The sequence below is a fragment of the Rhopalosiphum maidis genome, chromosome 4 (genome assembly GCF_003676215.2).
Source record: "Rhopalosiphum maidis isolate BTI-1 chromosome 4, ASM367621v3, whole genome shotgun sequence".
Lineage (NCBI taxonomy): Eukaryota > Metazoa > Arthropoda > Insecta > Hemiptera > Aphididae > Rhopalosiphum > Rhopalosiphum maidis.
In genome coordinates this window covers 8,267,245-8,293,926 of record NC_040880.1, presented here as the reverse complement: position 1 = coordinate 8,293,926, position 26,682 = coordinate 8,267,245, and the positions used below count along the sequence as shown (strand labels likewise).

Below are 26,682 nucleotides of genomic sequence, written 5' to 3'. Positions count from 1 at the left end.
AAAAAAATCGTTATTACCACTAACTTCGTATTAAATTTTTGGAGGAAATAGCAAGAAGAAGAAATAAAATCAATTCTGTGGCAGTTTTCGGACTTAAATTTCGCGCAAACAAATGGAATAAAGCTAATAAAAAGGACCACAAACTACAGTAAACTACAGGTAAGTGATTTTTAGTTCGGGATTGGGTTCTTTGATTTTTTTAAAATTATAATCATCCAAACATTGTTTTATAAAACGATTAACAGTTACAGTTAACACATGACATATATTTAATATAAGTGCCAAATATTTGACGTAAATTGTTTTTAATACCTATTATTATTATTATTATTAAAATATTAGTTTGTTTTGTAGGGATAATTTGATACATGGTCGATGATTGTATTCGTTTATCGATCATATAAACTCAATACTCAAATCATACATTGTTAGTTTTAGAATTTTTTCTGGTGAGGAGATAATGTTACGAAAAATATTTTCAATTAAAATTGAAATTTGGATTCTTTTGATTATTAGTTATTACTATAGCCAAAATTTGTATAAATTATAAATACATACTTGTAATTCTTATTAGTAAGATAACTTTGATTTTTAATTTCGATTAAGCATTAAAATTGAGATCATTAATGTTATAACAATAACTAGGAAGTAAAATCCACCAAACTTTTAGTTTTTATATATTTATTAAATTAGAACTTAAAATCAATAAAAATGCTGAGTTACTGTGTATAATTGTGCTTTAGTCTCATTTTTATTGAAGATTTATTTTATACATCAAATTTGTCTAATAATAGTAACCGTAATTTATTATAATATTATGTTTCTATACTATCATAAACGAATTAATACATTTTGCGAATGGTATTACGAATTTAGTTAAATTAATCGTATAATTGTTGATCGGTCATTATTTAGCCCTACTTCAAAATAATAAGAAACACAAAAATCACTGTATTGCGTGGGTTGTTTTTTTGATTTTATATAGCTCAACGTTTTGGATTTCATCTTGATTTGAGTATTTTTTTTTGTGGTTTTCTGTTGTGAAATTAAATCACACACAACTTTAAGCCTTTACCTACACAATGTTACAAAATATTCAAGATAGGTACTCGAAAACGGAATATTATTCAATAATTGTCTTGAGAGGTGTCCCGCGATAGTGCTCATCACCTACTGTACCGGCACTTTGTGGTGAGGTGAAGGCGTGGTGAACGTTTGCGTATTATATGCGTATACATGTATGGGTTTGTGTGTGTGTGTGTAAGCGTGTATTACTCACTGCGAATCGCAAGCGCGATACAACGCGATTGTCACTGTCGAGGCTGATGGACGAACAAACCGGTGGCAGTTTATACCGGGCTTTCGACGAAACCGGTTAATCCGTCAAATTCGCGTGCAAGTCACCTGGAACTTTTGAACTTATCACTCATACGCATTATTCGTCTTATATTATTCACCCGCTGCCGCAGCAGCAGAAGCAGAAGAAACTCCACCGCTGTACCTTATCGTCGTTTTGTCCGCTTTTTATCACCTATCCCTGTGGTACTTCGTATACAGTAAGCCTATATATTTTATATTATATCATTTATACAGAATCATATACTATCGTATAGTTATTATAATAAATTGGGTTGTGTTCTAATGATGCGTGATCTACAAAATAATAGTCTTACTATTTGTATGATGTATAACATCAATCATTATTTTTCCGATTTTGCTTAAATTAATATAAGCAATTAAAAGAAGCTTATTAATTTTATCAAGAAAAATTGAATAAATACAAACATTAAGTTAATAGATGGCAGATTTCGTTTATTGAACCAAACAATTGTTGCGGCACCTAATTCTAATCCTAATTATTGCATTTATTAATCGTTTTTGTAATAATTTTACTAATATTGTTGGTTTTATGGTCATGTTTCGTTTTGATTTTTGTTTAAATTTTCTTTCGGTTGAACGAACCGTAATCATACCCCAACTCTACATATTAAAATATGTACCTATAAAAATACAATATAATAAAATTTCACGAGGTACTGGTTTTTACATTTATCTGTTATTAAAATCAATATTATACAATATATATTATAATATAAATAAATCCATAATTCATTATAATAATATTCTATACTTACGTCAAATCTACCTCTAAAAAATTATTTTTTATAACGGTTTAAAAAATAATTTATATCATAATATTTTCTAGTATTGTCAGTAGTTACAAATTTTTATAAATATATAGCAATGGGACATGGGTTTATAAAAAGTTTTGAAGAAAAAAATTTATAATTGTTTAATGTTTGAAGTACATATTATAATTATAACTATTAGCACTATCAATTTTTCAAAAAAAAAAAAAAAAAATAAAATAGAATATATTTATTATTTTAATCGAGACATAACTCTTGAGACGTAAAATTAATTCTATTATGATGTATAATTTTCATTTTTTGTGATACATTCTAAAAATCTAAGTAAAATTAATAATTTCATATTGTTGGGGTTGTAACCTTTGTTCTGAATCAGCCCTATGAATCAAAATTAATAACTTAATATTTTTTAAATTAAAACAATCGTTTCTATAAATTAATAAATATATAATAATAATAAAAATAAAAGTAAAAATAAATTTTAAGGTGAGCACAAAGAGCCAAGATTTTTCAACGGCAGCATGGACAAAAACCGATTATAATTATGATAATGTATTTCTTACTATTGAAGTATTAGATGAAGCTTGTATGGCATACAGCTGAGACCCAAGAAAAAACTGCCGAGTACATGATTCTATTTTTACAAATCATTACTATTGGTAGTCATAACATTAATTTAATTAATTTTATCTAAGTTTATTAACAACCAACCTACCTATATGTTATATGTATATATATATATTCCAACACATTGTTGCATTTGTGACGTATAGAATTATATATATATATATATTTATGTATCACACATAAATGTGTCGTACACTCACAAATAGATATACGAGACATATACCCATTAATGCACATGTTTATATATAAATTATACGTGCATGCATACGTGTGTGTGTGTGTTGTATTGGTCATTGGCGGAAGAAATCATATACTTTTGTTTAATATGTATATAATATGTGAGGAATATTAAAACATATTGGCTCATATAAGTATGACCTTTCGATGCGTATTGTTATCATTTCCATATTAAACTATTTTAAACGTTTTATAATGTGGCCAAGAAAAAAAATCTATTTCAAATAGCTTTTCTTTCATTTTAATGTTTTTTGTGCCTATCATGAAAACGGAAAATTTAAAGCTTTAAAGTTATACAATTTATTATTATAGTCACAACGTGTTATATTATAGTGTGAAGGTTCTTGAAAATCCATTATATATCTACCTACGTCACAATATAATATACCTGAATATATAAGGTCATCCACATTATTATACAAATGTCGATATATCGTGTACATAAATATCGTTCATATAACAGAAAATAAACTTTGTAAATTTAAAAAAAATAAAAATGTCTTGTCTGAACAGATATTGAACATTTTATAATAAAATTCAGAAAACTAGGTAAAAAGTAAATAACATTGTACATAAATAATATTACCTACCTATTATAATAAATAGGCAAATGAGCAATGAACACTGGGCGTGTATAAATGATAATTTATAAAGTTTTTGTTGAAACATTTCCAAAGTGCGTTTACATGTTATACACGCGCAATTATATTTTTTTAAATTGGAAAATTTCTTACTTCCCACATAGTTACCTAAATTATGGTTGTTTTCGAACAAAAATATACGAAATCAATTTTTATAGATAGCCACAGTTAAACCTTTATAATGAATAATGTTCACATAATTGAATTTAAACTTTAAGTTATTTTAGTAAATTATTTTCATTAACTATGGATGAATAATTATACACCGTTTATGTATGCATATTTTTATTAACCCATCACGTTGCCTTTTATAAACACGGCTAATTTTATTCAATGAAACAAATAAATAGTAATTTTTCCCTATTTATATCCAATTTAAAATTATATCTACATTGTTTTGTAACCCGTCCGTCAAATTTTAAATATATCTATCTAAATAGTTAAATGGCTCCTAAAAAGTTCATTATCACGCAATAATATAGTAGTTTTGTATTAATGCATTTATAAAATGTATACAATACACATTTCTATTTTAGTTGTAAAAAAAAAACTAGGCTTTAGTATATTATTATAATGCCCATCAAGTTTAAGTTAATATTTTACTCTGTATTAGGTTTTTAATACAATATGTTGTTACTTAAAGACCAAATATCATGTAAATATATCAATGAGTATCATATTATTCATTAGAAAACATTTTATAAAATCAAAATTATAATTTAAAATATCTATTATTTATAATTAAATATACCCCTATAATTATAGCATAAAAATGAGATTGTAGATACCTATAAATTAATATCAGTTATTAATATTCAATCACATTATAATAATTTTTTTTAGAAGACAAAAAGCAAAGTTAAGTAACTAAAATTGATTTATTCAAAGGTATTGCAATACATTTTTATACTTGACAAAAAAAAATGTTGTATTAGTATTTGAATGACGTTTAACAGTATTTAATATTACTAAATATGTCACAATTACATTAAAATTTAAACATACACAAACTACAAAATTTAAGTAATAAAAAAATGTAGAAAAGAAGTTTTTAAGACTAAAACTACATATTATTTCATTGAAATATTAATTATATAAATAATAAGCCAGCGGTTAGTTACTAACCTACTATTATTACATAATAAACAAATAATAGTATAATATAAACATATTAAACATATAATATACATATTATTATATAGCTATTAGTGATATAGCCTATTGTTAACAGGTGTTAAGAATAGGTATAGACTATGTGTAAAAAATGTAATATAATATTGCCTCTTTATCATTATCAATTATAAAATATTTAACTTAATTATATATTGATATTTTAACCTACACAGTTTATACAGAGCGGGTCTTTTAACAGTAAATACTTATTATCTCAAAATTTTTGAAAATATTTTATTTTTCATAAGTTATTGTCAATACAAAACCATTCTTTAATATTTTTGATCCTAAGATTTTTTAGGTGTTTAATTTTTTGAATCATAGCATACTTTTATATTTTGAGTAGAGCAATAAATAGATTAGTATTACAATAACGTTTTTATTATTTTTATTATTTTTTTTTTTATTTACCATCACTTTTTGAAATAGTAAAAATATATTAATCTTCAGTTTTAAGAGTAGTTCTTTGTAGACAATTGCATTTTTTTCGATTTTTATTGTGAATAATATTGTATAGTTGTTACTTGTTAGGTTATTAACTAACCAACTATTTAGTACTTGTTTGATATTTGATTTTTTTTTGTATTGAAATTTTCTAAAAAGTTATGTCCATGTATTATAAATACCTACCTATTATCTTTTTAAGCAATTCAGTAATAATATTATACATATTTATATTTAAATAGATATTTCATAACACGTTATTTATTTTCAATTATTATTATTGATCTTTAGACATATCTAAATGTATTTTCCTTATTACTGAAGTATTTTATTAGTTCATAAATGAAAAGTTATTTCAAATTGAATTAATTTTTTTTTAAATAAAAAGTTTTCAGTTTTAAAATTGTAATTTTTATTTGAATTGCATGAATTACGTTGTATTTGGTACCTATTTATAGGAAACATTTAGTAAAGGATATGAATATAATATTAAATAAATAATAATATTTTTTAGATAATATTTATTTATATATTATATGTTGCCAAAATTGCTTTATTAAAGTAGTTAAGTATTAAAAATATTATTATTATTGGTTAATTCAAAAATATAACTTGCATACCCCACTAAGTTTATCTCCACTAATAATTTCTGCGTGACTCTACAAAATATTTAACCATAACATTGAGTATTTAAATATCATAAAAAATGAATAATAATATTGAAGCATAAATAATAATAACAATAATATAAATTTAGCTATCTATACGTAATAATATTTACAAAATGCATTCTTTGAAAAATAAAGTCAGAAAAAAATTGTTGATGAGTGTATCTGTAATACAGTTAATTAAATATTCAACAGTAAACAAAATATAACTTTTTAATATTTTGTATTGTAGTTAATTCCTTAGTAGTTAATCATTAGTTATAAATCATAATAGATAATTAATAAAAATGATTGAAATGGTTTTTTTAATTTTTTTCTTTAGAAAAGAATGATTTATTTTATAAATTATTACATATTTATGCTATAATGTTAAATAATTTAAATTCAATAGTTATAGTTCATAAGTTATATTGATTAGGTGGTGGTATTTTCTTTATAAAAATTAAATTATAGGTATTTTAGTTTATTCTAAAATATTTTTGCAAATTTGTTAAAATGCTTTTCAATTTCTGAAGTGTAGTAGAAATATACTTTTAACACCACATTTTTACTCAGGACTAATCAGCCTTGTATATAAGTTATAATATAATATACTTAATAGTAAATTTTGTTTTAAGTGTATAGGTGTGATATCAAATTGTAATTTATAAATCTCAATCCCACAAAAAATTGGGTATTTTTTTATTTATTAGAAATATATTACAAGCAATACCATTTTATTATTTATTTCTAACTTACCAATGCTTTATATATTATTTTGTGAATTTAATGTTGTTATAGAACACGGTATTCTAAGACAATAATTTATTTATCAATTTATCTATATTTTAGATTCAAAACTAACGTATCGGTAATATTTTTTTGATTTTCTTGTCATTACGATTTGATATTTGGATTGGTATGCTCAGTGCTTTCAAGAATTCTTGTAAGAAATGCTTTATATAGATCTAAAATCATCTATTATACTTAGATGGCTAATTATTATATATATTTTTCATAGTTTTAAACAACAACCATACAAAATATATAAGAAATCTCATAAAGTATAGATTTAACTTAAAATGTACGTTAAAAATCATTTTTGTACCTAGGTGATTGATGATTTATCATTGTTTTGAAAATTATAAGATAAATATTGATCATTATAATATCACCACCATTCCGTAACGAAATGAGTGTAGTTTCGTTTGGTAAACTATTTTACCGGGCGGGGATTATTTCATAAACACAAGAATAGTTTTTTTTATGAATTTGTATACATGGTTTTAACATTTATTGATGTATTCATTATTTTTACTAAAGCATTAGAGCTTTAACTATTTTAGTATATTATATTGCATTAATAAAAATAATTATAACAACAGTATTAATTATATATCTCGAGATTGATAATTATTGAACACTTATACAGTTATACAAAGCTTTAACCTATATTTCTATTACAATTTTTTTCTTTATCGATTTTTATTATTTATAGCATATAAGTACTTAACTTAAAACAACTTTTGATTTTTTTCCTTTATAAATAATACATTATACTTACAAACAATAATATTTTGATACAAGTGAAATAAGTATTTATTAAAAAATGAATTTAAAAGCCTTTTTAGTTCAAATTTTAAATGAAACTATATTTTTTACTTTATAAATTCTGGTTTTCTTATGTGCCTATATTTTTAACCACAACCAAATGTTTAAATAAACAATATAAAATAATAAAAATAAATAAACACACACAACAATCTATCACTATCTGAACTCGTGAAAATTTAGTTATAGAAAAACTAATTGGACATTGGTTTATATTTATTTGATAACAATATTGCTTTATACATAAATGCTGTAATACTACGTTTTACTTTTGTAATTTGTGTATTGACTAGGTATACTATAAAAGTATAATTGAATTGAAATAATTTTTTATATTAAAATTTAATTTTAAATTTTGGAACATTGGTCATATAAATGTCTATTGTCGGTTCAAAATAATGAAACCGCAAATTTTATAGTAGGAAGGGTTTTATAAATAAAAACATACTATAATAAATCATAACCCAGTGAAATAACTTAAATTATATTACGTATATCAGAATCATTCAATGTAACAGTTATTAATATATTATCATCTTAAAAACAAGTAGGCAATTTTAAATTCCAACGATTATATCTTTTTTATATGGAAATTCATCCGTTGAAACTAACATAAACTTGTAAAATAAACGTTAACTTCGTTGTTATTATTATTGATCAATTTAATTTTTAATTTCCAAGTTAAAACTAAATTTGATTATAATGATCCACATTTTCTTTCCAATTTTAAAGTTAAAATCAATTATAACATGCATTTAATATCATAATATCTGAGGCAAATATAATCAAGTAATCTAATTATATAATTTGCTTTATATTATTTTATATTGTATCAATAATATTAAAAATAATATAAAGATAAAGGTCGGAATTACAATTATTAACAAGTGAACACTTTAAATTATATACTATTTAAATAAATTTACTGCCATTAAATCGTAATCAATAATTTATTATTATTATTTAAATGTATTATTTATAATTTAGTAACATATTTATTATTTTCTTATAAAGATATTATATTATATACTTTTTATTAATATAAATTAAGCTGTTAGTCGTCTGAGGCCCAAAACAGGGTGTTAATTTAATTTTTCAATGAATATAAACTCATTTAGTGCAAGATCTTCTAATTGATCAATTAGTATGATCGTGGGAAATTAAACCAGCAATGTATTATTATTAAAATATCTAATTAGTGTATATAAATTAATGCATTGGATAACACTTACCTACTAAAAAAGTTTTTATATGACGTACATTTAAGCAATAGTCAATAGATTATGGTAATTATTATTAAAATACGAATTAAATTGCATATACTGTAATATCACCAAGATAAACTAACTACTTATGGTAACTATAACTTTTTAAGTACTTATATATTCAGACACAAACATATAGGTAATTATAATATATATATATATGTATGTATGTATGTATGTATGTATGTATGTATGTGTGTGTGTGTGTATGTGTACATACCTATATATAGTTCAAAAAAAGTTTTTTTATTTAATTCAACATAATCGACAAGAAATTAAAAATTAGCTGTTATTCAAATATTTGTTTTAATTTATTACTATATAATACTTATTTGAAGTTGTTATTTATAAGTTCTTTACGTTTGTTCAAATCGATATAATTATGTATTTATATGACATTATACCTTTTCTATACCTAAACCCTCTTTAAATACAACAATCATTAAGTCATACAGTATAAAGAATGTTTAACCATATTTAATAGCTACCTATGTTAAATTGCCATAATATAAGTTTGGATAGCGGTACTATACTTCTGTTCTAAAAATTATAACTATATTATTAGAGCCATGAAATAGACAATAGCTAATATATCTAATACCTAATATAACATTAAACAACTATGAGATACATTTAAAGACAAAAATGTCGATACAATTCGTGTGTCGTCGTACACTGTTGATATTTTCTTTTTTTCAACACATGTGGGTCGCTACAACTGCGCAGTTTTTTCTAAACTATCCAATAGATTCCATCTGGAGGGACAAAAAAACAAGGAAGTTACGTGTATGGTTTCTCTACTTATCGTACTCAAAATCTCATCCTTATTTAACAAAATCCTACCAACCCAAACAAAACAAAAAATATATACAAAACATCCATTCTTTTTATAATTTATTTTATATTTTATAGTATAACTATATAGTTAATATTCAGTAGTTATAATCATGTATTTATTAAAATACATTGAATTATTTCATTATAAATCTAAAATGTTGATAAGTGAATTTGTTTTGAATCTTGAAGTTATTCAAAACGTAGCGACAATTTCACCATATACCTGTAATCTGCATATTAATTACTCGTCTCTGATTTCGCATAAATTGAAAAATCAGCGATTATTAAATAGCTGTTAAAACGTATGTACTATGAATTATGATTATTACTTTAAACTATATAAAAAAAAGTCAGTTGTCTTTTAACATGCTAAAATATTGTATTTGTCTTTTATGTGATCTAGCTTCCTTGATTCACGTAATGTATGTGATATGTAATAAAATAGGTGATTATAATTCCCTTACCCCCTCCCTATGTAATATCCAAGACTTAATTAAAACTATGTTCAAGCTAAGCTTAGGTACCTAGTTTTCGATAATCCTTAAAAAATTCAAAATAATAGAATATTCCAAAACTCACTTCTGTATAAATTCCCATTGTATATTCGCTTCTATGTAAATTTCTAATGAAGTCTCTAGTCTACACAGGAATTTTAGATGATTCTAGCTTTTACCAAAAATAGTGATCACACACACATGAAAAATAAAATATAAAATTATCATCGCTTCACTTAGAATCGAACAAAATACAAAGGTTATTATAGTTAATATTATAATATATGGAAAAAACAAATGTACAAAAATAAATTGTATACTGTATAGTTATTATTTTACCATTACTATAAAATCAGACACAGTGTTAATGACTCGCCGCTGAGTATTTAAAAAAAGTTAATTAACATTCCTTACATTTATAAATAGCTTACATTGCTTTTACAACAGTTAACAAATTCAATTCAATCTATGCAAATACAAAGGTGTAAATAATAACGTATGCATTGTATTTATTTTAACCGTACTATTACACTTCGTAAAAACTAAAAGTTATTCGTTTAATTTTTTAAGGCACCAGTGAAAAAATATAATTGTCCAACATTCATTATGCACGTTTTTTTTAAAAAGTTTTTTCTAGTGCAATGCGATTTATTGTTATATGTTCACAATAGTATATGTACATTGACTAGAATTATATAAACTCTAATAAATCAAACAGTGATTATCATCGTTTATAACTTTATAAGTATCATTTTCTTAATCACTTACAGTAGGTAGGTGGAATTAAAAGGGTCACCTAAATTTGTTCATACGTATGTCTACGTACATAATAATACTATAATACTACACTTAGATGTCCATTTCTTCAGAACACCAACATTAATTTAATTAATCCAGCAATCATTACAACAACGTTTGAACCCGTTTTAAAATCAACGAATAATGCAGCAGAAAATTTTTACTTATTAATTAATAATATTTTTATGGTCATTTGTAATTTTTTCCTTACACCTTTTTTAAGTCTACCAAGAAAATTGCAAGTACTTTCCAAAAATCCTACCCTTTTCAACGGATATATTATAAGCAGTTTTGTAATTTATTATACTGGACAATTTTTATAAAAAACACATTCATATTAAAGACCTACAAGCAATCCTTTCATTCCTTTACTGCATATTACAATATATTTATTTACATGTTAATAAATGATGTCCTATATAATTGTTATGTTCTGCACAAATAATAATTACACGCAATAAAATATGTATACAACTTTTTAACTTTTATAAACAATGAAAGTTCAGTAGAATATTTGTACAATTTCAAAAAATTCGACAAATCATTAATTAAAAAAAAAATAGGTTATGTTATTTGTTTGAATTAATGTATGTGTGTAATGTATTGTAATGTAATGTATTTTAACGTTAATAATTTTCAATCTGATTGTTGTATTTTAAGTGCACGTTTTAGCCTAATATTTTCTTATATTAAAATACTCAACAATAATTTAATAAAGTATGACTGCAGACTACATCATACATTATTATTTATGTATGTATGTATCATTGTATACTGGCTGCTGCTGTTTCAAGTCTTCCGAGTTCATTGTATAATTTGGACATTGGTTATAGTCTATTGGTAGGGGTTACCTACATTGAATATACCAAGATTTTGTTGTGGGCGCATGACACGTCTGAACGAAATTTTTTTAGGAATATTCCTTGGGTACTTCAAAAATATAAACATTCACGATTTCTTACTGCCAAAAAACAATTACGGTACACCATAAACCATTGGTATTGTTACAATAGGACGCGGTTTTGATATGCGACGACATAATGATGATGTCGTCATTGGCGCCAAGTCTGAACGTTTCACGAAACGATACTTAGTATTAACGGTACGCCGCCGTAATCCACTGTAGATACATAATGATGTATAATAGTAGTAATAATAATCATAATGACAATAAACGATAATTACGAGGGAAAATCCACGGTTCAAAAACACGGCGCAGGTTGTTTATGGCGAAATATTCGCATAACAGTTTCTTTTTTTTTTAATTCAATGTTTTTTTGACATGCCGATTTCACGGTAATATCATAATTATACGGAGCGCGTGGCTCATGGACCGACATAAGTTTCCCACCGCCTTGCACATTCTCCTCGCCCCCACCCCAACTACAACTTCAAACTAGTATTTATTAATTTTTATTTTCCTTAGGAAATAGCACAGACAACAGTGGTATTTATGCACTGATTTCCGTCCGAACGGGTCCTGTGGGATAGGGCATGTCGGGTGACGGGTTCGTTGGTTGTTGCGGAGAGAAAGGGTGTGAGGAGTGGAGATTCGTTCCACGGGAAAGTCCCGAGACCCGTTGGGCACGCTGCGTCACCGCCGTCGACGATCGAGATGAATGGAAAAAGATTTCATTCCGCGATGACAAATAATACGATTCTCCGATCTCGTTGTTACTTATTATGTACCTGTCGTCGGAGTATTATCGTCGTCATCGTCGTATTGTGATAACCGTGCGTTTCCCGTCTCCTCGACCCCCACCCAGCGCCGGCTCCCACCACACCCGCCGAGCGTTTGATCGACCCCCACCCCGTCCGCGTCCCCACCAAACAGTCTTCAACAGCAACCGGTTTGACTGATAAAAATAATAATATATACATATATTTATATATTATATTATATGCGGCATGGCCTGTATATACACTGGCGGCATACACCAAGTACCTATAAAACGCTGCACACACCCCCTACTCTTCCTCGGAGAACGCGTAGTTTCCTCTCAGTCATGCACCGCACACCGCACCGTCTGCAATAGTATTACATGCCCAGTTATACTATATTATAATACATACCGCGACCGCATTATTTTTCACATATATACCAGAGATACCAATATTATAATATAGTAATATCATATATTTAATACACCTACGTAGTAGTAATAGTAGTGCAATTTTTTTTTCGTGTACATAAATACGCTCGTGTGTGAATCATTCGCGGTATTATTCGTACGCATCGCGCCGAGTCGAGTCACACGGCTTACGGTTTTTTTTTATTATTATATAGTACGATTTAGGTACACGTCACGCGTTTAAATATATCTATATATATGTATAAACAAATACATAACGTTTTTAACATATATTATTTAACTTCGCGAGTGCGACCTGTATGTATATATATAGTATAAAGCTAAGGTTTCGGAGACTCTTGTAGATCACATCGCATTTGCAGTGCACCGCGATCGATCCACGCGCACCGGAACGGTGTATTTTTCGATGGGATTTTGCAATCCGTACGTGTCGATACTGTCGGTCGATTACAAGTTGCGCGCCAAACTGATGCCACTGAGGTCTTGATAAACATATATATATATATATATGTATATATTATACATTTCAGCAGCTACATTCGAATTCACCAATAAAAACCAAAATTCATAAAATCCGCCGACGACTCGAGTACTTACATATTTTATAGTATATATAAATAGTACCACATACAACCCACGTAGTACCAGTTTTGTGTATAATATATATAATAAATGTGTGACCGTGTGTTTTTACAGACCGTTTAGTCATCGCGACTGAATATTATACGCATACAATAAGAACGAAGACAGAGACAACACATTTCAAAAATGGCTTGGATCAAACGCGGTCGCGGAGATAAAGCGATGCAGCAGATGACGTTCACGATCGTAAGTTTTTAAATCAAGACACATATCATTATTATTATTATCATTACGATCTTAAACATACACAATTAATCGACGTTTCTACGAGCTTCGCGCACTACAATCGCACAACCGTGTGTGTGGCTTTCAATTCGGTTTCTTAACCACTACGACTACGTAATTGTACCCGTCGTCACTGCTAATTGATCGTACTAGAGCTGCAGCAGGATTCGCTGACCAAACGATGTGTGTGTGGAGGACGGCGCGAGACGTGTGTATTGCCAACCTAAATTGACACTGTACCTATATAATACAATGATAATGATAATAATTATAGTATTATATTATTGATTATTATTTTTTACCTCAATCTCGCGATTAATAATATAATGTTATAAACATTAAATAATATTATGTCGTATGGTATGCGGTTAACGTGACTACGCTCACGTACGCGACCATCTGATATACTAATAAGGCGGTCTCGACATAACGATGCCTAAATCATGGGTATAGAATACGTCGTCGAGGCGAACTGCGAACCATCAGCGGAAATTCTGTTTCCGTTGTTGCGTTGATTTTTCCGGTCGACTTTCCGCTCGGAGACTGCAACTTACTACTGCCATTATTATCGTATAAAATAATAATTAATTATGATACGCAATACGCATTAATACAATACAGGGGGAGTTGCTAAAATTAGCGGTAAGACGCGGTCAATAATTGTACTAGTGTATAGGTACATGCTATAAATTATAATATTACGTACGTTTATTATCTTGGCGAAAATCGACAGACGCGTGAAAGACCTCTGCAACATAATCGACAAATTGGTGCGCGCACATATGTAAAATAATAATAATAATAATATGTATATCGTGTGTATGTGTGTGTATAAACGTTAAAAATGTCTCTAATCAGTACGTTAATTACCGGCCTCTATAAGATGCTAATGGACAATTTTTATGTCAGTCGAAACCTTTTATATATTCGTCGCAGACGTGTGCGTGTTGTGTCCGGTCCGATCGGTTTTTAAACTTACATACACAAACGCTTTATTATATTATACAAGTATACGATCGAGACACACGGAATATTATAATTATTATATTATTTTTTTTACTTCCTATATACTATATATTCGTTTGATTATCTAGTTTTTTTTATACATATAAACGTTTAAACTTGATATTATTATTATACATACACGTTTGATATCGTTTCGATTGGTCATGAAACCATCATGCAAGCCACCGTCACGTCGTTAGAAAGTCAAAATACGTTTTTTCCTTCCGTCGTTTTTTCTGCACACGAACTGCAGTCAGACTTACGCGAGTGTCCAGCGATATTATTTTCTTACGCCGTAATATCTTCATATATAATATACCTTACACAAACCGACACCGAAATTAAAAAAATGGAAGTTGTGACACGCGGGGGTAAATAAATACCTTATTATATTATTATAATTATAATTATTATTATTATTTATTATTATTATTATTATTATTATTATTATTATGTAATGTCCATACGACCATATTGACTTATAATTTGTTATATTTATGATATCTTTAAATGCATTCAGTTAAAAAAATTAATAGTGATATTTTCGGAGGAAAGAGTTAATATGCACTTGGTTAAAAAGAGTTTTGTCCCTAATATTTTAACTAAGATTATTATGGAACGTCAGTGTTACTAAACACCTTCTCTATATAGACATTTCAGTGATAATACGATGTATTGAACTTTACTTAAAACTTGAGATACGACGCTTATCGCCGGTTGTTTCCGGTCTACACGAATATAAATAAAAAGTGAATTCTGGATAATAATTTAAGGAACCTTTTCACTTTAACGAAATTTTTCTTCATTTTTTTTATAATTTATTCATTATTTGTTTAATTTGGAATGCTCCTTTTGAATCTTTTGTTCCTGAATAACAATTTAAATTTATTAATTATAATAGGTATAAATAATATTGTTATTTAAATAATATACATTGCTCATAATAGCAGTACTAACACCCATATAACCTATATAACCATAAATTATACCATTTTTTTTTAGTTAATATAATAATTTATCTACGACAGACATTTATTTTAATTGATTTATATTATCAATTTCGTAACTTCTATATTTTATATAATGGTCATTGAGGTACGTGCTATTAATAAAACTTAAAGTTATAATAAGACATTAATTAATCGACTTGATAGTATTAATAGATAATTTATTTTTAAACGTTAACTTATACTGTATTTTTTAAAGCAAAAATATAATTATAACTTTATAAAAACGTTTCAAATTGGTTAGGTTTTTACCCATGGATTAAATACTTCTCATTGAAAGAAAAATCATGTTAAATACTCGCACTAAATAGGTATGATGCAATGTACATGTATTTTTTTTTGTGCATGAATTATAATTACAAAAATAATTACAATACATTGTGGTTTTTAAGTATAATTACACAACTCTATATCTGCTATATACCATTTTATCGAATCTATTTATCCAAGGTATAAACTATACATTTTTTTTTTTACTTATAATAAACAGATAATTGAATTATACACTATACGCATTTCCACAAAAAAACGTTCATTGTTATTTTGTTTTGAATTTTTAATAATAAAATGTCGCAAATAAATAAAACGATACAAATATAAAATATAGTTAATAAATATATATATATATATAATTTAATAATATATTCTAAGTTCAGCGTCGATTTTCCTTGTTTGTATAATATACGACCACAAATTTCCTTGCTATTAGCAAATCCATTTGTATTGTATACTCGTTAAAACATAATATGTCATCATTAACATGTTTCTATATTCAATTCTATACATAACCGGGCGAAAATAAATTATATGAAATCGGCAAGTTTTGAAGGTTATACACACATTTTTGAAGCTAAATTAAAAACTGATTGCGTTTTATTGCAATTTACCGAAATTTATTTATTCGAGATGATTATTCTACGATATACTATAATGATTTCATTTGAATTCGATATTATATTCGATACGTCATGTTCAACAGTATATTATAATATTTTTTGTAATTGATTCATACTACGTCTACTAATCAGAGTAGTTTAATATTTTTCTTTACATATTATTATAATTTTAAAACGGAAATCTATTCACAAACAATAATCATGCATACAATTCTCGTACACATAATATTATAGAGATATTTGTGTAGGTTGTAACATGGCATGAGAAAAATTTCATAAACAACATTGAAAATATATTTTTCACGAGGAAATAAAATAAGCACATAATATCTACCTTGTTATTTGTCTTATGAAAAAAGCTAGAATAAGCAACAAATATTCATTATTATTATTTATGTTTTTTCGTGACATAAAAGTGTAGGATAATTTTTTTTTTTGAAGTTAAGTACAATTTTCACCGCATTTACATAAAAGATATTTTTTATTGATTTTTATTCATTTACATTGAACTATATATTTACCTACTTGCGGGCGTATATCTATCGATATATGTATAACGCATATGTATATATATATTTATATTTATTTATTATTCCGGCCATTTATAAAAAATTGTATTCAATGGAAGTCATTATATAATCAAATCATAACCGGGGTTACTTGGACCAGATAACACAGCTTTCTATGCAAGACGTTATCATCGTAGACTGAGAAATTGTACGATAATATAATCCGACCTCTAACCATGTACAATTTCGATCCCGCTCGCCAACACAGTACTGTATATATACACTATGATTTAAGGAGCGAAATTTTACGGAAACAATTATGGTTGAGCGTTTGAATTTAAAACATTTAAATCGAGCTACTGTGGATGAATTCAAATTGAAAATTCACACCGTTCGCGTCTAGTTATAAATTATAACTCTGATAGTTTCTAAAACTCATTCATACAAGCATGATATGAACTGTAATGTTCAGACACTGTGCAATCGCTCTGTATAAACGACGCTCGCGTATTGAAATAATAATAATATTGTTTATCTAGAACAAATGAATGCATGTAAATGTATAGATTGACATAATCATGACAAATTTGTAAAGACAATTCTTTATTTTTTTTTTTAAATCCAGTGTGTTTCACGGAAATTACAAGACACTTTTCTGTGAATCTCGCATAACAATACATAAATACATATTATATTTTCTTCCCAAAACTGCACATATATGAGCGTGTAAGCAGCTATACATAATTTTCGTTTTAAGTACAGTGTAGTTTAAAATAGTACTGTGTTTCAATATCGTTTTGCATTTTTTTTTCAATTTTTATTTATACGCGTATCTTCGTCCTTGTCAGCATCTGTCAAACGCTCTACAACAGATTTATATGTATGCACTTTAATATAAATCACGCTATCGGTCGTATAATGACGTTTTTTCATTATATATGGCGTATAATCTATATCCGGATGCTTCTGGCACGTAAGGCTTATTAAAATTTAAGTTGATTTGTTCGTGGATTTATTGTAATTTTGTATTTTTTTTTAATAATAATGTATGTACATATTTTCTTTTTTGCGAAGGACAATTTGTGATATATTTATTACATATTTTGTAAAAAATGTGTATATATACAATTAAAAAAATAGATTTCTGGCTTCTGTGGTATATTGTAAAGGAAGGTTTCACGATTCAAAATATTTTTTTAATCTGTCCGATAAGTCAAATTTTATTAGTAACTATTATGATGCACTTTAACTTTCAAAAACACTTTTAAATGCTAAACATTATATTTTGCGGCAATAATTTATATTAATAGCTTTAGTGTGATGAGATTGTGAATGTTTTCTAGAAAAACATTTAAAAATTATAGAGTTGTGAGATATTTTAATTATATTATAATATATAATATATATCAAATAAAGTAAAAAGTGACAATTATATCTCAGCATTTTTATTATTTACAAATTAATATGTGTATCTACATTTTTAATATTTAGGTATTGAGTTTCTTTTATCTTGAGTAAATATATAATATGGCACTTCAGACATAGGTACACTCATTGTTTACATGTATGGACCTGAGTATAATATCGTGTGACTTAGGTCATTGTTTAAATAATTTATCAAATAATAAGGAAAATGTATATAATATATATTCATTTGTATTTTTTTTTAGATTATTTATGTTGAGAATCTTATCGTTTATTCAAATTATATATATGCAAATATAAAATTTAAAATTTGCACATTTTTTTCTTCATAATTTATGCATACATTTTCAGACATACAAATTATACTGTGTGTTATTCTTGTTATACTTTCATGTCATTTAAAAAAAAAAAAACTGAAAACCGATTATTTAATGTTTTAAAAGTTATAGGTCATATGCATATTGTATAGTGATCTTAAGTTAAGCATTTGCAATACGGTTAGCATTTATTTTGTTCATATTACATTGTTTGCTGGTAAGAAAAGTCAAATTTTAGAGTCAAATAATTTTTACTAAATGTTTGTATTTAATATTATTACATTGTGTTTCAAATACAGTCATTTTTTACGAGTATTAAAAACATTAATTTAATTAATATTGTTATCAACTTATTCGTTCCATAATACATCAATTACTATAAATTTACTAGTATATAATATAATGGATAATGAGTAATCAGTCAAAAACTATTCTCAGGATTCGCACTATAATTTGATAACCTTTAGGTAAAATTATAAAATCATTTATATTTCTAAATATTTTAATTGACACCAAACACTCATTTTTATTTTTTAATACTTATTATTTATAAAGGCATTTACAAGTAAACCAAACCAAAGTGTTCATGCCACATTCACTCTCTGCCTCAACCCATGTCTTATGGTCATAATTTTTTCTCAACACAAACAATTAAGTATCTTGTCTAAAATTAAATCACAGTTTAACTCTGGCACATCAAATCTACTTTAAATGAATTTGTTTGAATAGCAATTTCGAATTTTGTATATGAAAAATATAATAAATTCAGTAAGTCCGTATGTCAATAAATATCAACAGTATACGAGGGGGTTCTTCTTTTATTAAATTGTTTTTTTTTTTTTATATTTTACTGTTATTATTGTGCTTGTATCTTAAAGTATATTTTATTGTATTTTTCCAAAATAAAAAATTTAAAAATAAATAACTATTATTACATCATGTAATTTTAACAAACATTATATCTATCAAATTTCCAAATAACCGAAAAACATATAAATCATAAGTTTTTTATTTTAAAATCAAATATACATTTCAATATTTGTCTGATATACACAAAATAATGTATTGGATAATATTCAATCGCGATGAATATCAACTTGAGTTATATGATGTTTTTAACCTATTTAATACTGGATCTTAAATTTGCGATTATATGTATATAATTATTATAATTATTTTGAGACACGCGTATTATTGACTGAGAATATTTGTCTGCGTATTGTAAAATTACTCGGAAAATTTATTAAGGCGTATTTTATACGAGCAAATAATTAATTTAAAATTTCTATATACATCGTATAATAATTATAATAACAACAATAATAATAATATATTATTATCATCTCGTGATAAAATATCTAGTCGATTGCGGCCACGGCCTGTTTCGAGACAAATGAACAATGTGTCTTGTGTTAATAACTTTGCTGTGCTACAACGTCATAACACTTATAATACATTATAATGACACGAATACTGTAAATCCTCCCGAATCGGCTCGACCGTACGTCTCCCGACCCGATCGTCCGGCAGGGGAAAATCACAGAGCGGTGACGATAAAAATCTCCAAACACATACTACGCTGGCGAAACTCCATACACGGTCTATCGAACATAACATAATATAGAGTTTTCGGGTTGCAGATACGATATCGCGCTTATATTGTTCCAAAGACTCGATTATATACTTAAATATTATTATGACCGATAAGATCGTCGAAAACACTCGCGAAATCTCAGTTGTACGCGTATCGTAACGCGGCGTGCGTAGGCAACGTACTTGGACTGATTAAAACAATGCCGCCGTCTTATCGACAGCTTCCAAACTATATACAGGGTGATTATTCTATCTAAAGACACTCTATAATATTACGTAATCGCGGTGTTCGGGAAACGTTATTGATTATAATATACTGATGCTAAGTAGTAATCCGAAACAATCAGTCGGACAAAACTCTAACCCAAAATGCAAATTAGGTGATCTACAAATCGTCAGTTTATCATTTATATACATTATCGTCTAGCCCCTTATATTGTAAACTGACAGATACCTACACCTTATACCGCTGTAATCGGCTTTTTCTAAACGCCAAGTGCGTCGAAAAGGGATCACACTGTATTCGTAAGACTGCAGGCTTCGTTGTATTGTATAATAATTTATAATATTATTATTATGGCTCGTTCATGACACGATTTTTTTTCGCTCTCGTATAACGAAACCTGTTATAATCGGCGGTGCCACTAATACCACCGCGTTTGTCTGTTTAGGACATGCCCATCAGCGAGGACCAGGTGGCCGAGCTGTACGGTGAAGGCGCCCGGATCCACAGCGTACACCACAGGTCCAGGCCGGAGCAGTCCGTGTTCGCGTCCACAATGTCGTCCAACGCCTCGGTGGACACGACGGTGGGCTCGACCGCGGCGCTCATACACAGCCACGCGGCCAAAGTCAAGAAGAAGAAGTACGCTTTCCTCAGGCAGGGCCACAGTGGCAGTGCCCAACATTCGGCTTCGGCCGCGGCCAACAACGGTTACGTGACCGGCCGCCACTGCCGTGACGCAGCCATACACAGCCAGAAGGAGCTGAACATCCGGCTGGCCACGCCCACGGTACCAAACTTTATCGATCAGATACTCAAGAAGAAACAGGCCACCGAACAGGTGTCCGCGAAGCGTCTGAGCAGCGACGACGACGATGACGACGACGACTGCGACGATGACCGGGACACGGACGAAGACGACGTATTCCTGCAGGACCTCAAGTCCGCCGCGAAAATCCGGACGTCGCAGAACACATACGTCCCACAGGTACGTTATTTTTCCTGTATAAATATTATTTGTGGAGAGGGCATTTTGTATTTACTTCTACCTGCGTACGATATTCAGTCAAGGATAGGTGGTTACTTTATTCGAGTGACGTTTCTAGACGACTAGGATAATTCTTAAAGATTATATGTAATTTGATTAAATATTAATACTGATATATAATGAGTTGTTAAATAAGAAAAACGGCCCTTATATCGACACAAATTATGTCAAGTTCTGTAACTTTCGTTGACTATGTTTTGTTGTGCTGATTTTTAAGCCCGAACGTAATTATAGTATTGAAGACTCTTATTACTTGATTTTTACCCATTGGCAATTTGTTCGTTTGGATTTAGGTAATAATAGTGCAGTTTGCACGCACGCATTTAAAGCATAATTTACGTATTTCAAATATTTGTGTATGTAATTCTTAAGTATTACAACATTATTCATAGCTACGTAACTGTAACTTGTACCGAGTTACTGTTTATACTCAAAATTCAAGTAACTATTATTGTAATTTGCGGTATCCGGTCACGTTATAATTTTATGTATTTGCTAGTTGGTCAAGTCTATATGATGTGTTCGTGGAGTCGATTTATGTTATATAAACTGCAGTCCCAGTTTAGGATATTTGATTTTTCCTATTTTTTTTCACATCCCCTACTCCGATTGGGTTATTTCGTTTTGCGTTTCACCCTGACCTAAATAAATAAACGAACGCCAGTTGTAATGGATATAAGACGGGGAGCGACCTCGTTTCAACTACATCAATTAATATTCTAATATCTGATGTATAATCGATATACGCACAGTTTTCGTGTGAAACGCGTCTGTCAGCGACTTATATTAACATCAATCGCACTAGGTTGTCTATTTCACTGTTTCTTGTCGTCCGGTCCACTTGACCACGTTATGGCCCAACACTTTAACAGGACTATGTCATTAAGGGCCTGGCCCTCTATGTATGGTGATTACGAGTTTAACGATGATGACGATGATGACGACGAGGGTAGACATACGAAAGCCAACTATGAACAGGTAAAAAGATAATAAAAATAATAGTTAGAGAAAAACATACAAGTTGGATACCGCGATGGGAGGTTATTTGCGCAATATCCCACGACACATAGTTTATTATACTCTACTATATAATACTGTATGCCAGTCATGGTTCGTTATGATGTTATTAGCTGCTTGTCGCGTTCACGGTCGATCTCGTGAGGTCGATGTATCAATATATTCGTCTATACGAGGATCTGCAGTACCAAGGGATTTGATCGCCAGGAATAAATATAGAGAATTATATATTCTTTTATAGATCTGTCGTAGGGATTTTTTCTTCAAATTTTTTTTCTCATAATTCACAACCTTTAGAATCTATTTTATGTAAAATATTTATATATCAGACATTCTGAAAGAAAAATAAATATAAAAACTACTCTGATTATTATTATGATCGGACGGAGAACTAAATAATTTAAGTAATTTTACTTAAATTATTTAGTTTAATTAATTATATTTTAACTTTAAATAAATAAATACATATATATATATATATATATCTTTATATTTAATTTAACTTTAATTTTTTCTCAAACAAATTATTGATTATTTTTACAAAAATATTATAAATATCAATTTGACTGAATATTGACGAGGAGGTGAAAAAAGATATAAAATAAGTATTCGTAGATCTTTAGTTCTGTGTAATGAACGGTTTGATATTGTTTGTTTATTTAATTAATCTTACTCACGAAACGATTTTTGACAAGGCGTAATTTTATAAATAGCAATACAACATATTTTAAATCAATGCTGTATTATTCGATAATATTGTGTAATTTATTTTAAAAATTAACTCTACTTACAACCTTTAGTACTTCAACACACGCCCTTCATGTTTAATGTTTTTTCTTTAATTATTATCTTTTTTAATATACATTGTATATTATATTAGTATATACATACAAGAATCTTAATTGTCAATTAACAAAAAAAAAAAAAAAATCGCTAAATTAAATTAGTTCAACCGTCGTCTTTGTGGTTAGACAAAAGAGTTTATCTTAGAAAAAAGGACTGCTTATTAAAGGATATTATTTTTTAACGTTGCATCATCTTTGTTCCTTAAAATAAAAAAATTCGTTTACAATTTGGCAATGACCATTATGTATTATATAACAAGATAATTTTTTTAATTGCTTTAATTTTACTGTAGAATAATAATAATCGTGAGATTTATTTCGAACGCATTAGTTTTTTTCAATATTATGATTTTAAATAAGAATTTCACGATAAAATGAAATAACGTAATTATATTTCCGTTATTTCGCAATACGTCGAAAATGATAATTGAAGCTTTCAATGTTTTTTTTCATAATATATAATATTAATATCAAAGCATTCTCATTTGATAAAATTTGATAACAATAATGTTTGTTTTTAATACCAGTTCTGTGGATATTTTATTATTATAATTTATAATGTTTTGTTATAAAACATAAACTTCCTTCGCCGCAATCAAATTTTTGTTATATTTACAACAACAAAATAAATATATTAATAGGTACGACTATAGGTATTTGATGCAAAGTAATATCTTATTTCCTTGAATTGTTCGAAGTACGCAGCATAGTTGTACGTAGTCAACCGTTTGTTTGCCTACCTTCTGGGCGCAACGATTACTCGAGTACACGCCACGCATATTGAATTGGGCCATTGATATGAGAAAGATTGTGGCCTTGGAATACACTTACTATAGATTAATCGATCATAAACATAGCGCATCTATTACAGGAATTATTGGAAAACTCGTTAATGTATATAATATAAGTTGCTAGAGGTATTTTATAATATATTATAATACAGTCGCATGATAGGAATGCAAATTTTCATGTGTGGCAAGGTTTAGGTATATACGTGATGTGAAAACGTAGAAATATAAATTAAAGAACTCTATAGTGGTTTATTAGAAAAAAAATGATAATAACATACACGTAAGCACGCACACATATAAAGAAATTTGAGCCAAAGGTCGTCCCGCAGACAACATCAATTGGTCGGACTATCAATACATGAGTGAACGTGCTAAACATATATACACAATGTCGCATATTACAGTCGAAGCCTATAGTTGTAGAAGGACCGACCTTGATCTTGTAATTGACCCTTTGTTGGTAGGTAATTCAAAAAATAAGACCGTTTTTTCTTTTTCCGTTCCCCATCAAAATAAATAATATGTTTTTCTCAAATAATAATAATATAATCTATACTAATTGATAGATATTATATATGCCATAATATGAACGCTGCTCTTATAATTGATCAATGTTTTTCAAAAACACCATAGATATAAAATTGAACTCGAGCAATGAAATTGTTTTGTTCCTATACTGTTGGAAAACAATAAACAAAAACAGCAATTAAGGTTCTAGCAAAAATTCATTTAAACATTAAATTGTTTTATTATGTCTGTAGTCTTGTTTTTTTAAAAATAATCTTATAGAAATAAGTAGGTGCCTAATACTATATCTCTATATCCAAACTATTATTCAGGGGTCGCTAATTAATTTCTTCGCACCACATTAGGAATTCATGTAGTTTTTGATGTTTTATAAAATTAAATTTACGTATTTCACCAAAGAAAGTAAAGGAAAAATCAAAATCAAATTTAAACTAATAAAAACCTTATTAAAAAAATATATTTCTTGTCGGCGGGCCAAATAAAGTTTGTGACATTTGGTGACCCCTGTTGGCTGCTATACTATGTTTAGTGTCTCGCTTATTAGCACTGATAAAAAGAATATTATGTCGCCGAGGAAAAACTATATCATCGAAATCTTTTCGAATTTTCATTGGTTTGATAGGTACTTTGATAATCATATATAATATAGGTACTATAATATTCAGATTGCATTATTGTTGACGCTAAATATCTTATTTTTTATTTTTGAATAAGTAATAATTTTCAGTAATTTTATTATTGTATGCGATAACGATAAACAACTGAATGATAACATGATATTCAATATCATTGAAGAAATACTTTTTTTTTAATTGTATATTGATCATGTTTTAAACTACGTGACGGTATACGACAAATATTTATGTATACTCTTGAGACGTATCTAATGAATTTAAATAAAAGAAAGACAAGACTAAATAGAATAATATCATAAAAAATATTCAAAATTTAATCATTGAAATATTTTTTATTATTCAACAATCAATTTTGATTTTTTCATTATAGTCATTTATAACTTATTTATAGTTATTACATCTTCGATATAAATTACAAAATATAATATTTATATATATCATTTTAAATATTAACCTTTATGTATACTTCATGTTTCACTAATCGCTATTGCATCCATACTCGTTTTATTATATTCAAACGAGTAATCTCTATAATATATTAAAATACAAATATTAAATTAATATATATTTAAATCAATCATATTTGTTCGAAATAAATGTGCAGTAGGGAGTTTAAAAATGCGTCTGTATACTGGTATTATAAATTATAATAAATTATATCATATATTAACAACTTAGAAAACAATTCAATGAGAATTTTAGTATTCAAATCAGGGCATACTGATGGATGTGTGCTAAATTAAATCTCATATATATATAGTGTACAATAATGGTGATCAACAATCGCGTCTACATGGTACAATACAACATAATATTATTATACATATATTTTTTAATAATATTATTGTTCTACTTGTTGTGATAAAGACTAGCACGATTTCCCTCAGAGATCGTAATATTTAAATATTAACGCGTATTATAATAATTTATTTACGAATGTTTTTATGTACATATGAGAT

At 27.6% G+C, this 26,682-nt stretch overlaps 1 protein-coding gene across 5 annotated transcripts in view; it reads left to right on the top strand.

Moving 5' to 3' along the window:
• Window positions 1-26,682, top strand: part of LOC113549849 (facilitated trehalose transporter Tret1-like) — a 54,089-nt gene that overhangs the window by 6,662 nt on the left and 20,745 nt on the right. Inside the window, exons 1-3 of one of the 5 annotated variants that reach the window (XM_026951325.1) lie at window positions 42-159; window positions 13,714-13,845; window positions 21,308-21,847. In XM_026951325.1, the coding sequence (XP_026807126.1) occupies window positions 13,786-13,845; window positions 21,308-21,847 (600 nt within the window). In that variant the 5' untranslated portion in view covers window positions 42-159; window positions 13,714-13,785. Of the gene's footprint in view, window positions 1-41; window positions 160-1,350; window positions 1,557-12,937; window positions 13,607-13,713; window positions 13,846-14,967; window positions 15,261-21,307; window positions 21,848-26,682 lie in introns of those variants that run through there. The other 4 variants (XM_026951324.1, XM_026951323.1, XM_026951326.1 and 1 more) reach the window with 4 other exon arrangements.